At 25.9% G+C, this 14,865-nt stretch overlaps 1 protein-coding gene across 1 annotated transcript; it reads right to left on the bottom strand.

Annotated features, from left to right (window-relative positions):
• Positions 1–878: 878 nt before the first annotated feature.
• LOC135929398 (3-hydroxyisobutyryl-CoA hydrolase, mitochondrial-like) lies at positions 879–12,928 on the bottom strand. Its single transcript, XM_065465951.1, has 10 exons — positions 12,810–12,928; positions 12,632–12,766; positions 12,506–12,590; positions 12,377–12,460; positions 12,175–12,306; positions 5,469–5,614; positions 5,174–5,260; positions 4,612–4,899; positions 1,969–2,095; positions 879–1,050 (listed from the first exon to the last, which is right to left on the bottom strand). The coding sequence occupies exons 1-10, from the start codon at positions 12,834–12,836 to the stop codon at positions 917–919; spliced, it is 1,245 nt and encodes a 414-aa protein (XP_065322023.1). The 5' UTR covers positions 12,837–12,928; the 3' UTR covers positions 879–916.
• Between the last annotated feature and the right edge of the window lie 1,937 nt (positions 12,929–14,865).

Here is a 14,865-nt window from a genome sequence, read left to right as displayed (position 1 = left end):
AAATGTTAAGTTAGGAAATTATTAAGATAATGGGTAGTAATAATTTGGAATATTATGATTTTAACCTAAAAAACAGGAATAAAAATCTAATTCTTTCTTTATATTTTTTAGAGTGCTATTATCTTGATATTCAGCCAAAATTTAAAACTGTATAGAAGTTAGTAAAATATAAAAATATGCAAGAAAATTTCCCAAAAAAGAAACCATAGTAGAGTTATTTCTTTCATCGAAGATATAAAATTAGGGATTATTTGTAAATTCCTTTATTTTTCAACTTAATGCTTTAAAATTTTATTAAATGTTTTTTAAATTTATTAACTATAATTTTTAATACTTGTTTTTAGGTTTGAATTCAATAGTAATAACTAGTTAAATTTTACACACCTTCAAAAAACCTGATTAGAGATTTATATATACTTGCTTATTTTAGTTTTTAATACTATTTTTTATTAAATCTTAGGAATATAAACCACAACCTATTTGAATAATCTGACAATAATTATATACTATAATTATTTTGGTATTTCCTCAAGTTGAAACTATGGTTGTTAAATCACTTAATTTGGTTTAACTTTAATATGCCCTATTACAAGCATTTCGCCTAAAAAAATGACTTAAACTTCTACGTTTAGACTCAATACCACTATATTATATAATAAATAACTTTCATGATGTATAAAAAATTATTTTAAAATAAAGTAAAATAAATAATTTTTTTTTAAAAAAAAAGATATTAAACATGATAATAGGAGTGAAGTCTTAAATATTTCATAATTCATACATTTTTTTTAAAAAAAGGTAAATTTATATCAAAATTTTCGATTCTTCTAAATTTTCGACAAGTGAAAAAGATATTATTCATGATTAGGAGTAAAGGCTTAAATATTTCATAAATTTATTTTTTTTAAAAGTAAATTTATATCAAAATTTTCAATTCTTCTATATTTTCGACAGGCGTGAAAGGTTCAAAAAATTTGTTGATATCACTATCTTTTACCTCTGCCAGCGTCGAGGGCTTCCATTTAGGCTTATTGTCTTTATCCACCAATACTTTGTTACATATTAATTATATAAAATTAATAATTGCTTCTAAGCCATTAACTCATTTATTACGAGTGACTTCACTGAGGTTGAACCTAATAAATTTATTCGAGCAAAATGTGTTCATAAGAACTCGCCTTAAATTGAGAAAATTGATTTTTTAACGAAGCCATTGATTTAAACTCAAAATGTTATTATTTAAGTTTTGATTGTCTATTTATATAACATCCAGTAGGGTGATAGATGCTACATTTTAAAAAAATCGAAAAGATATTGGAAATTTAATCATGTGAAGGAAATCAAATTTATTGTTTAAGAAATTCAATTGCCAATTTATTTAAAGCATCCTATCTCAGTCCTTTCCAAGAAATAGGAGAGAGAAAATTAAGGTAATAAATGAGTTTAAAGGGACTATGAATTAGATTCTTTAGGAATGTGAGATAATAAAGTACTATGATTTGAACTTGATATAAAATTCCTATAGTATCGCTAAAAAACATTTTTGTATAATTATTAAGAATACATATTAATTCCTCAGCTTCAACTAATGATCAATCAAAAATTAATAAATTTTTTGTAGGGCTGCACCGACTTTTTGCCGATAATGGTCTGGTTATAAATAAGTATATTTTGAAATTGGCACAAGATGACAGATATTTTTTAATACATAACCATCTTACAGATATATCTTAAGGATGGGTTGGTATCTACATTATGTTTTTGATGACAAAACCGATCCAATTCTGAACAAATTTTAAATCATCCGATTATAAACGCTTTAAAATATAGAAGTTGTGATGTTATATCGATATTCCAAGATGTTTATGCATAAAAAATTAGCTGACAATCTCGTGCCTGATGAGGTCATTTCAATATCTGTGAAAATATCGTACAACCCTAATTTCTTGTTAAATTAATTTTTTTTACCAGCTCTGACCCCTTCAATAAAATCGTTGTGCCTCAAAAGACGGCAGGAGAGTCTATATTCGTGAATCAAGCACGCGTTTAAATCCCAATTACCGTTTGTGCTATCACATAAGAGTTTAAATGTCAACTTTTTTTAAATATATATAGTAAATATAAGAAAAATAAGTAAATAATATAAGGAATTTTTATTCGTATTTTTTGTGGGTATAGAGTTTTAGGCATTAGCTTGGTAAACTCATTTGAATTAATATAAGGGAAAAATTTTATTCTATATACTTTTTATTATTGTAGAAATGAAGTAGAACAAAAAATACTTTTATAAAGTTAATTTCCTCATTGTTTTTGAAAAAGGATGATATAGCTCATTTTTTAAAAATGTTAATATTTAATATACTTAAATGTAGTGTTGTAAACAAGTTCGTTTTTTTGAAAAAAGGTGATGAACGGCGTTCCTTTTTTTTGACGAACTTTGAACGTGAACGCGTTCCTTTTCTTTGATGAACGCGTTCAATTTTACGTTCGTTCAATTTTAAAAACACTTTTTACTTTTATTTACTTGAAAAATTAATATTAATCCGCATTTTTTAACAAAAAAGTCTTATATTTTTATTTATTTGAAAAATTAATATTTAATCCAATTTTTTAACAAAAAAGTCTTATATTTTTTAATCAGCTGTTTTTACTTTTTCCTCTTTCATATTGCAATTAGCAACGTACCATAACGTGCTACTGCTAGAGAAGATAAGATTAAAGTTTATTAATTTGAATATTTTATATTTTAATCTAATAGATTAGCATTTGCATGGATATAAATATTTCATCATCAGATTCCGAAAATCAAAATTCAATATTAGATGAATTAGAATTACCATGGCCCAAATATCAAAAATATTTCACTGTTTTAAAATCAAAAGGTAATTCAATAGTTACCAATTGTAAAATGTGTCCAAAAAGTATTATTTCAGTGTCAACATCTTCAAGCTTCAATTTAAAAAGACATCTGATTGTAACATTAATTATTTTATATTATATAATATGTATAACTATATAGCCAGTTAATAATTTATTTTAATTGTTCTAAGTAAAAATAATTACATAATATTAGTGCTGTAAACATTTTTAAAAAAATCGAACGCGTTCGCGTTCAAGGTTCATTGACAAAAATCGAACGCGTTCACGTTCACGTTCAAAAAAAGGAACGTTCAAAATTTTATGATAAATTTTTTTTTAAATTTAATTTAATATAAATAAATGCCTTATATTTTTCAACACAATATATTAGCCATGATAAAAAAATAATAGTTTTATTTTGATAATATAATTATTAATACAATATAATAGAGCGATAAAAAAATAAATTTATAAATTTATTTTCTTAAATACTAATATTAAAATGCCTTATTATAATTAACTATATATATATATTATGTAATTATTTTTACTTAGAACAATTAAAATAAATTATTAAATGGCTATATAGTTATACATATTATATAATATAAAATAATTAATGTTACAATCAGATGTCTTTTTAAATTGGAGCTTGAAGATGTTGACACTGATATAATACTTTTTGGACACATTTAATATTTGGTAACTATTGAATTACCTTTTGATTTTAAAACAGTGAAATATTTTTGATATTTGGGCCATGGTAATTCTAATTCATCTAATATTGAATTTTGATTTTCAGAATCTGATGATGAAATATTTATATCCATGCAAATGCTAATCTATTAAATTAAAATATAAAATATTCAAATTAATAAACTTTAATCTTATCTTCTCTAGCAGTAGCACGTTATGGTACGTTGTTAATTGCAATATGAAAGAGGAAAAAGTAAAAACAGCTGATTAAAAAATATGACTTTTTTGTTAAAAAATTGGATTAAATATTAATTTTTCAAATAAATAAAAATATAAGACTTTTTTGTTAAAAAATGCGGATTAATATAAATTTTTCAAATAAATAAAAATAAAAAGTGTTTTTAAAATTGAACGAACGTAAAATTGAACGCGTTCATCAAAGAAAAGGAACGCGTTCACGTTCAAAGTTCGTCAAAAAAAAGGAACGCCGTTCATCACCTTTTTTCAAAAAAACGAACTTCGTTCACGAAAGCGTTCATTTACAACACTACATAATATATATATATATAGTTAATTATAATAAGGCATTTTAATATTAGTATTTAAGAAAATAAATTTATAAATTTATTTTTTTATCGCTCTATTATATTGTATTTATAATTATATTATCAAAATAAAACTATTATTTTTTTATCATGGCTAATATATTGTGTTGAAAAATATAAGGCATTTATTTATATTAAATTTAATTTTAAAAAAAATTTATCATAAAATTTTGAACGCATGAACGCGTTCATGAACTTGAACGCGTTCCTTTTTTTGAATTTGAACGTGAACGCGTTCGATTTTTTTAAAAATGTTTACAGCACTACTTAAATGTATTTAAAAAAATATCTTTGCTTTAGGCTTGGCCTGGTTTATACAAAAAAGAAGTATATACTTTTAATGTGAACGCGTTCGATTTTTTTAAAAATGTTTACAGCACTACTTAAATGTATTTAAAAAAATATCTTTGCTTTAGGCTTGGCCTGGTTTATACAAAAAAGAAGTATATACTTTTAATGACGTCGGTGACAAGGTATTAAGAGATATATCATCATCTTGTTTAACATTATCTGGGTCTGATAAAAGTTGTGGTCCGGCCTTACCCAGTATCGTATTTTTCATCGATTCTTCGTCACTCATGTTTTGGTATAAAACTTTGATCAAATTATGACGAAAACCCTCAAATGAAACGGAAGGAACACCGGATATCTTCGTCGTGAATGATTTGGGATCGAATAGCTTGTTAATGAGGGGAAGGGTTTTATCGTTAAGTTTTGGTTGGGTTTGGGATTCTAGGTCCTGGTTTAAATTATTATATATTTTAGAATATATCATTTACAGTTTGACCAAATGTTCAATATTGTAAATCACAGACAATTTGTACATACATAATATTTGGCATTTGTTAAATTAACAGATAATAAAAATAATGCATGAAAAGCTAAGTAAAATTACTTTTGAATGATGAAAATTATTTATTATTTCCTTTAAAAACAATTATCCTTCACAAAAAATGATAAGAAAGGATATAAAAACAAAGGATATATTTTGTCGAATATATGTTTTTTTAAACTTTATAGTTGTATCGCTTTAATAAATCTTCCAAAGATGTTTTTGATATGTGTGGTAAGGATAACAATTCTTTTTCGAAACTAGAGATCTAAAAATATTAAAATATCAAACAATATGCCTCTAAATTAGCATTAAATCCGGTTTGAATCAGATAAAAAATTAAATAATATTTCTGAAAAGATAAATAACTAATTCTGATAAAAAAAATGTAAAAGGGAAAGAAAATACTCCTAAATATCATATAAAACTGTTAAATTGAGCGATTATATCTTTTTCAAATTTAAATGATAATATACCTTTTCTGAAGAGATAATATGGGTAGCAATATTTGCTTTGTATACATCGTGTCCTTTGAGTCTTTGCCCAGTTAATCCTAGGTACAACCCTAAATTATGGGGAAGTTTGGGTAGGAAATAAGATGCCCCAACGTCGGGAAATAAGCCTATGAATTATAATAAAAGAAATAAGCCTGGCACATGAATTATAATATACTGTATAGCATACAGTTGTGTCAATATATTAAATAATTTGATCAAAATTATTAAATATCATTGTTTTTTATAAGTCAACCCTTAAATAAAATATTTTTTTAAAATAAAACAATGATTTAAATCAAATGTTTTTAATTCAATTAATAATAATCATAAAAAATTTATACCATTTGACACTTTACTACAAATACTTTTTGAATATTATTTATAGTTCTGGGATTATTCTATGCCAATCAAACTCACAGCATACACCTCTTTCGATAAAAGTTTGTAGACATTATGTCTTACATTTTAGTTAAGATTACAAACGAAATTTAGTTTGCATATGATTGGATACTAACTGTAAATATGTTCTGTTTCCATACACTAGATTTCTTTAGAACAAAATAATTATTTCTAAAATATTTAATATTTGTTTTACACTTTTTGCCTCTAGATCAGTGGAGTAAATGTAAAAGTATATTTATGAGTTAAAATATTTCTAAAATCAGAATTAATACTAATCTATTCTCATCTTAAACATATTTTATCCAGTATCTATAATTACACATGTAAACGTGCAATTAAAATAATTTTTCAATTGATACAGAGACCTATATTTTTTATAAGTTTAATTATTACTAAAAATTTTAAAATTTACTATATATATTTAAAGCAAAATGCGAAGATATTCCTCTATAATACGAATAATAATATGACATGAATGGTAATAAATTATTCATAAATCACCAAATTAAAAGTTCTGGTCATATATTAATTTTTTTAAAAAAATGATTATTTAAATACACTCTATACCTCTCTCATTTTAATATTCTTTATAATAAATTTAATTGTCCCCTCAAAATCTAAAAAAAAATCCCTCCAGAAAAAATTTACTTCCCTTATTTTTTTAACATCATTCCAAAGAAGAATTGGACAAGTCTATTGTCATAGATGGTACATGCCTAGAATTGTAATGCTACACTTGCGCCAAATGTAAAGTTTAAAATCAAATATAAGAAAATCTTATTCAAAAATTATTATTTTTCAATCTAGTTATATATATATTGGGAATAAATTAGTTATTATCCACTTCTAACCTAAAAATTTTGAAATGTCGAGTGGAGCACTCCAATTCTAGATCGACGAATATTTTGAGTGAGGAAAGATATTATTTTCTACGGTAATTTAATCGATCTATTATTTAAATAAAATGATGTTAACACCGACGCCTGAGCCCCTCCCCATTAAAAACCTAACAAAAATATGAAATATGAAAAATAAAAATGTAGAAGATAAAATACTCGATCAAAAATATAAAGAAATAAGGAAGATTTTGAAAAATAAAATTAAAATATTAAACATAAAATTTTAAATTTGACCGATTATTACATTATGTACTATTTGTGATAGAAAAAAAATTGGTTACTTTTTTTTATAGTACTGTAAACGTTACTACAAAAAAGAAACGCGTTACCGTTACTCGTTACCTTTTTAAAGGAACGCGCGTTACTGACTATTCAAAAAAGTAATGGGTTACTCGTTACTTAAAAAATTAAATATTATTCATAAGATATTTTTGTAATAATTTTTTTAATATTTTTAGCAACAATTGATTTCAAAATCTTGCTCGGATAAACAGGAGCACTTCTCAACACAACTTTCGCTAAGCTAAACACACATTTAATTGGCGCAGAGGATGGGAGATTTGAATAATATTTTATAAATAAAAATTTTAATTCGGGGAATTTATTTAAAATATTTAAAGAATTATTTTTTGAAAAAAGCTTAATAGATCATCTTTACAAGGATCTTCATTCATTTCCTCATCAAAAAAATATTTATATTTATAAGAAAATATTCTAGTATGTGTGCTGAATAAAGGAATTAAGTCTGCTCTTTCTTTAACAAGGTTTTTCTCAAATTGGAAATAGGTTCTAATATTCTTCCTTTGTTGAACTCTAATTTTAGCCCAATTCAATTTAAATAGCTGGTGAATTATTGCGGAATATATTATAGAGGTGTTTGAATCTATTGAAAATAAAAGATAATCAAAATATAAATTGTAAACAATATTTGAACTGTAAACATTTTATCTATGCCCAGGATTGAATTAATAAGCGGCTTACAAAACTTAAAATTATTTAATGCCATTTTTTAAAGTTTTAATATTATAATAGTTATGGTGGGAGTTAAATATCCCAAATGCATTTTTTCCCCCTCTCTAACCTATAAAATCATATACATATCATATTTTTTAATTAGCACTAACTAACCATACAATATTCATCCATGAATGACTTGTAGTTATCTGAAAATCTCTATAATTCAAATTTATTACGAGATTCGTTAAATTTTCAATTCCCCTTAATAAGACTATCTACAGACAATTTTTGGGATACACAATAAATCCACTAATTTCTTTGCCATGGTGTCATATGCTTTGTTATTTTTAATATGAGGGTAGGCCTAGGCGTCATATTTTTAATTGGCTGCAGAAGTGTTTTCTACAATTGAAAATGGTTGTATTTCTTCAATTCCAAAATTAAAAATGAATTCATCAACAGCTTTGTGATATTTTTATCTTTGATGTAGATGATTGGCTTCAATTTGTTTTATTACTATTCAAATGTTCAATAATCTCTTTCATTTTTGAGAAATATATAGTCTATTTTTAATTAAAATATTAATAATTCCTAAATTTTTTATTAAAAATAACTTCGTTTTTTCAATAATTGAAGATAAATCTTTTAAAAATTTAATTCCATTTTTTAATCCCTAGCCAAGGAAAATATTAAAAATTGAAATTATAATTGAGAAAGATAATTTTTCAAATTCATATCGTTTTCAGAATTATCATTTAAAAAGCAATCAGGAAAAATATCTACGTTCAGTTCGCTAAAACAATAGCTTCATATTTCTATTCATAATATATATTTATTTAATAATTATTTATTTAAGCAAAGTTTTTAAAATCACTATTTTATTCTTTAAATTTATTAACAATTTGAAGCTAACCCAATAGTAATAATAAAACAAGAAATAGAAGATATTGTTTAAATCTAATTTAATATTTTGAACCAATACCAAAATTTTGTTAATCTTGGGTTTTTAATGTTGGTTCCCAGCCCTATACTTTAAGCTTTTCAGTTTGAACTGCTGGACATTGAGGTTTTGAGTTAGGACATAATTTACATTTACAAAGTGTAGACTTTATACCCTTAATTTTCTTTATTGATGTAAAATATGTTTCAAATTGGGGCCAGGGAAGTGTTAAATCATCCTTCTGAAGAAGTATGCACTATGGACATAATTTCTTAAAATAAATTATAAAATAGGATAATAAGATTATTATTAATATTTACTTTGAATTTTGATTGAATATTAATTAAATTAACATTCGACTGAAAATTTAACACGAGAATTTAAAATAAAAATGAAGGAATGGTGGTTGATATGATTTAAAAACTCGGTTTTAAAAAATAAATAAAGGTTATTGTATAATAAAATATGTTTTTATTTTTTTATATTTTTTAAGAAAAAACTTAAAGTAACGAGTAGCGTTTTGAGTCAACGTTACTCAATAAAAAATAAACGCGTTAACGTTACCTCTATAAGAACGTAACGAATGGCGTTCCTTTTCTTCAAAAAAGGTAACGACGTTACTTTACAGCACTACTTTTTTATAGTATTTAACCTAAAATAAATCATTACTAAAAATGATGCAAAAATAGTTTTTGCCACGTCTGTTATTTAACTCGATTTGTATAGCTCTAATTATACCTATATATCGGTTTTATATTTCATGTATAGTTCACGTTTGATACTGTTAACTAAATTTTCTCCCTTGGAGGTTAAACGTTTACCTATGGCCTAGGTGTGAGCAGTGAGAGTATGTAAATTATACAGAGACCCATCCTCTGTATAATCATGCCAGTTTTTATTCAAGCAACAAACCTTGTAACTCCAATATATGTAAAAAGGTACTACCCATGCTAAATCAAATGTTGTAAAAGTATAAAGTAATAGCAGAAGAAGAAAATAGAGAAAAGTTTCCCAGAATGCTATCAGACTAGCTGAGAGAGAGCAAGATTATAAATTTTATTAAGGTTAAAAAAACACTTTATACTCTTACTTAGTTCAAATTCTTGGTAATAATTTAAAACTGTAAAAATATCTATAGAAAAATTTAATTTGTAGTGAGATTAAATATAATGAATTTGTAACTGTGATAATAAGAGTTAGGATTAACATTATAGTAAGATGTGAAAAATATCAAAATGAAACGTTTCTAAAATTTTATTGTAGCTATATTAGCAAGCATTTGTTCAAAATTAGTAAAATCATCTTAAATTCTCACCCATTAATATCTGTATTTTTGAAGAATTGCAAAATTATTTCTTTTAAGGTTTTAGTTATCTTTCCAAAGCAGCTCATTTTTATATAAGAGAAAGGATTTTATAGAGGTATCAGAAGCATGTAGTTTATTTATTGGTAAATCAAATTATTTGGTGATTGTTTCAGGAAACAATCTATTATTTATATTTTCCAATATCTTACCATTTGATAGATAGGGAGATTATTCGGGGTCAGCATTCAACTCAAATCATAAAATAATAATTATCAATCATGCCCTCATTACGATAGAGACAAGATTTTTAAGACTGGCAAAATCCAAACAGGATTCTTTCTTAAGTATAGAATCTAATGCAGAATTTTTAAAAAATATAACTTGTATGTACTCGTCTATAAAGGTTCGGCCATCATTCAAATCGAATCACTAATACTAATGTTATCTATAGCTTGCTACACATTTCCTTAATATAACATTCTGGGTGTCTATAATATAGCAATATATATTATTTTTATGATTAATTTTATATAAATAGTATCTCATTTTCTAATTGACAATTTAATTTCGTTTTTATAAATTTGATGTGATAAATAAAGTATTAATTGGGCACACACCATAGAGTAAGGATTAATCACTCACTTTACATCTTTCCTTTTATACCATAATTTATGATTATATTAATTATTTAAGATCTGAATTGAATGACATTTGGAGAACCTTAACATTGTCATTCCACACATGAGTTATCTTAGGATAGATAAGTCAATTTACCATGTATTATAAAATGAACTATAGTGAGTGTAAATCTCTCTAAAGTCAAAATTTTCAAAAAAGGTTAGAGACAAACCTTCATATCTCTTTAGGTATTGCTATAACAAACATAAATCCTGATGCCAGTAGGAAACCTTTCTTGAATTTATATAATAATCTTATTTTTATCCTAGTTAAATGCAATCTCCTCCCTGTTTATTAAATGGCAAAATATAGAAAAATTGACTTAAGGTAATCGCCAAAACTCTATATTATTTATATGCTACCTCTTTAAACCTCTTCCTTTTATATTAAATAAGATAGTTTGAAAAGATAACTTAAAAAGAAGGTTTTACTAAAGTTGAGAAGCTCCTGAAAATATTCTTTCCATCTATTCATTATTTCTTTTTCCTTTATTATCAATTTTCCATCTTTATTTTTGATTCAGTACGTGCTCTCCTTCATCATTTCTTTCTCCGTATCCAAAACCACCATGATGCCTTTTGTAGCTATCTCTTGCTTTCCCCACATGCGCATTTAAGTCACCACCAATTAAGGTCATCCTTAGGGATTTCCATTACAGCTTCATCAAGGATAGCTCTAAAGTAATCTTTCTCTTTTTCCTTGCAACCCGTTTGAGGAGCATATATTGAAAGGATGTGTAGTATTGATTGACCAATGCAGAGTTTTATCTTCATTAGTCTATCAGAGATCCTGTTGACTTCTACTACTGAGGAGGTTTGATCTTGACTGAGGATGATGCCGACACCATTTCTATTGCTAACAAGTCCATTATAGTACAATTTATACCCATCTCCAATCATCAAAGTCTTCTGTCCTTTCCATTTCGTCTCTTGTATGCACGCTATATCAACTTTTCTCTTGTTCAACATTGATGCCAATTCTCTCGTCTTACCTTTAAGCGTCCCAATATTCAAACTTGCCAGTCTTGTCTTCTTTGCTTTGACCTTTACTTTATTTTTCACAGGATGGAGGTCTACACCCTGCGCGTGGCATGGAGGGAACGCCTAGCTTTCATATTCATATTTCCATTTATTTCTACCATTTTGTTTATTGGACAGGTATCCTTAGCACCCCGCTGTCCAGGCCTGTCGGTGACCGGGGTGTCATCTCTAAGCTCCGAAATTCATCATACCATATGTCTTTACACATCAGTCATCGAAGAAAAACTTTGAAAGTTTTTTTTCCTTACCAGGATTGAACCTGTGTCTTTGTTCATACTCGTGTTTCCAATCGTACATCTTACCCATTAGGCAACCCCGGCAATTAAGATTTTACATAATATGATTTATTATAATTTAATACTTACTGATTTGTATAGATATGGTATTTTAATTATGCTTAAAAAGAAGCACAGAATAAACAATTACATTTTTTTTAAAAAATGCTTAATTTTATGTTAAAAACCTATGGCTGTTTCAGGCATCGCAAAATCTGTTTTTTCTGTTGCAATTCTATAGGCTCCAAGTAGAGACAATCCTACACCACCTCCCATTGTGATTCCATTAATCATAGCTATGTAAGGCTTTTTGTAACTTCCTTTTATATTTGAAATATCCATGTTAAAAAAGTCAAATTTTAAAATATAAATAATTGCACATTATATTACCTATTTTATGATTCATTAAATATTCTTCTCGGAAAAATGTTTCCCCAAGCTTAAAGTCATTCTTCTGGGCTGATTCCGTGACAGCTAACATTTTTTGGATAAAAAATATACACAAGATTATTATAAAACCTTTTACATCTCCACCAGCACAAAATGCTTTATTTCCCTCACCTTTAATATATACCATTTTTACTTGTGAATCTTTTTCCCATTCCTTTTTGACATTTAGCATTAATTTAAATGTGTAATATATACTAATAATTTAGGAAATATTTTTCTTATCATAGTAAGATCTATAGCATTTAAAACTTTTGGCTTGTTCAATGTAATAATGCCAACTCCATTTATTTTTTCAAATAAAACCGTCTCCAGCGAATCCGCCATCTTCTTCTAAAAGGCTACATTAATAAATGTATATTATATAATATTTAACAAAGTATCTAAAAGTTAAAGAAGGCATGAAATTTTAAAACGAAAATAGCGAATTCTCATAAATTTGGAAACAATTTGTAACTGTCACATATCATTTAGATTTGGCATAATATTTGACAGGTAGTATGATATGTGACTTTAGAGTGATTTAAAAGATATGTAAAAAGGTATCGCCCTCTCGTTGTGGATACAGCAAAGCTGCTATTTCCATCAAACTAGATAATAAAAATTAAGGCTTTTTAAGCGCTAGTTGACAAGCTGGAATGTACATGTTTAAACGTCTATAGACTGTTTTGGCAAAGGTATACCCGAGAATCGCACATATATTTAATTATTTAATGGAACAGGGAAGGGCGGATTTTAAATACCTATGGTAAATAAGTAAATTCTGTTTGTGTTGTGTTGATGTTAGTAACATCAATCAATAATGATTCAGTTATTGTCAATGGTTATTGTCTAGGTTTTTTTCAGTGCCATTGGTGCCATTTTAAAAAAGTTGAACTTTTTAAAAAAATACAAAATTTTAAAGTTGTTAGGAAAAAAATAAAAAATAAAATGCAGTTTAAAATATATACACTAATTATTTTTCTTTCCTATTCTAATTAAATATTAAAAATTGGTTGTTAGAATTTGTGCATTAAAACTGTTATATTACACTCAAATTTGCTTTTATATTTTAAACACTTATTATGGTGACCTTAAATAATTATTAATAATTCTAATTTTAAAAATTTATTGATAAATTTTTTGTAGAGATAACCAAAGAAATTTATTCGACTAATATAAATTTTAAAAGAAAAATTAATAAAAAGGAAAAATTATAAAATTATTTATTTGGTCTATTTTTTCCATATTTATAGAGTTTGTCACAAGAAGCAATTCTCATTTCCAAACACGTCGAATAGAGCCTCGATTTCCTCCAGAAATTAGAACGTGAAATCAGAGCATTCTATCCGACGATGAACGCACAAATAATCAATGCAAAGGTTGGAGTCAGCGTTTTTCTAATGGGAATAAACACCCATCAATCTGGGTATTGATTAAAAAAATGGAATGCGAGGTGGCTACCGATGATGAAACCAAACTTGAACGATGGCGTGTAGATAGTTGAACACCGAAAACATTTTTTTCCAATCTAGTTTATGTATTTTTTATGGTGGGTATATGAGTTATCTTTAAATAATGAATTAGGGCTTAAAAATTATTTTAGCTTATTAATATATTATATTTTAATTATATTATTATCTAAATTACTAATTTGTCTATACATTATAGATATGAGTAAATCCATTATATTCCAAATAAAAATATACCTATATTATTAGGTCTTGAGTAAATTCTATGTATATAAAAAAAAATCTGGAGGTTTTTTTCCTGAGTTTTTTTCCGGGTGTTTTTTTCCGGGATTCGATCTTTAAGTATCAGTGAATTATAAATATTTGAGGAATATTTATTATTATTTTTTTGGAATTTACAAAAGTATGTGTGTTTATTTACAACCCAGTGAAAATAAAACGCTAATGTCTAGAAAACTATTTGAAAGGAGAAAGATATTAACACGTTTTTCTATAGTAAAAATTTAAAATTCCTTGAGGTATTTATATGCCCCAGTAAATCACTCAAAGGTTAGACATAAGGTAAACCAAACGATTAATAACACTCATAGCGTAGACCATGGGACGTCGTAGGAACGTTTTTCCTTCAAAAAGCCAGTTTTCTTAAATATTATTTTAAGGTAATAATAAATCTCCCCCATACACCCCTCTCCCTCCTACCAATTTTTTTTATAAAAGTGATGTAAAATTTTTTGAAAAAACTAAATCTTTCATGTTTGCCCTTTCTTTAGTAAATTGAATACGTTCGCTTGAAAATTCGTTTACACAAAACAAGAACAAGTTCAAATTCGTGAACGCATTTGACTTACATATCCAAAAATATATTTTTTTAAAAGCATTTAATTTAATATTTAAATGTATAATAAAATAACACCATATTAACAACTTAGTATTATATTGTAATAGAAAATAATTTATAAAATCTTAACCAAAAAGCAATTA

This window comes from Gordionus sp. m RMFG-2023, chromosome 5 (assembly GCF_954871325.1).
Source record: "Gordionus sp. m RMFG-2023 chromosome 5, tfGorSpeb1-WG-v2, whole genome shotgun sequence".
Classification (NCBI taxonomy): Eukaryota; Metazoa; Nematomorpha; class Gordioida; order Chordodea; family Parachordodidae; genus Gordionus; species Gordionus sp. m RMFG-2023.
The sequence above is the reverse complement of the archived record's forward strand: the minus strand, read 5'-3'. Positions and strand labels throughout refer to the sequence as shown.

Coding starts and splice junctions, on each gene's coding strand:
- LOC135929398 (XM_065465951.1), bottom strand. CDS start 12,836: ATGCCTTCTTTAACTTTTAGATACTTT. Junction 12,307..12,376: donor TTTAATGAATCATAAAATAG/GTAATATAATGT, acceptor CAAATATAAAAG/GAAGTTACAAAAAGCCTTAC. Junction 4,900..5,173: donor TAAAGCGATACAACTATAAA/GTTTAAAAAAAC, acceptor AATTTAAACCAG/GACCTAGAATCCCAAACCCA.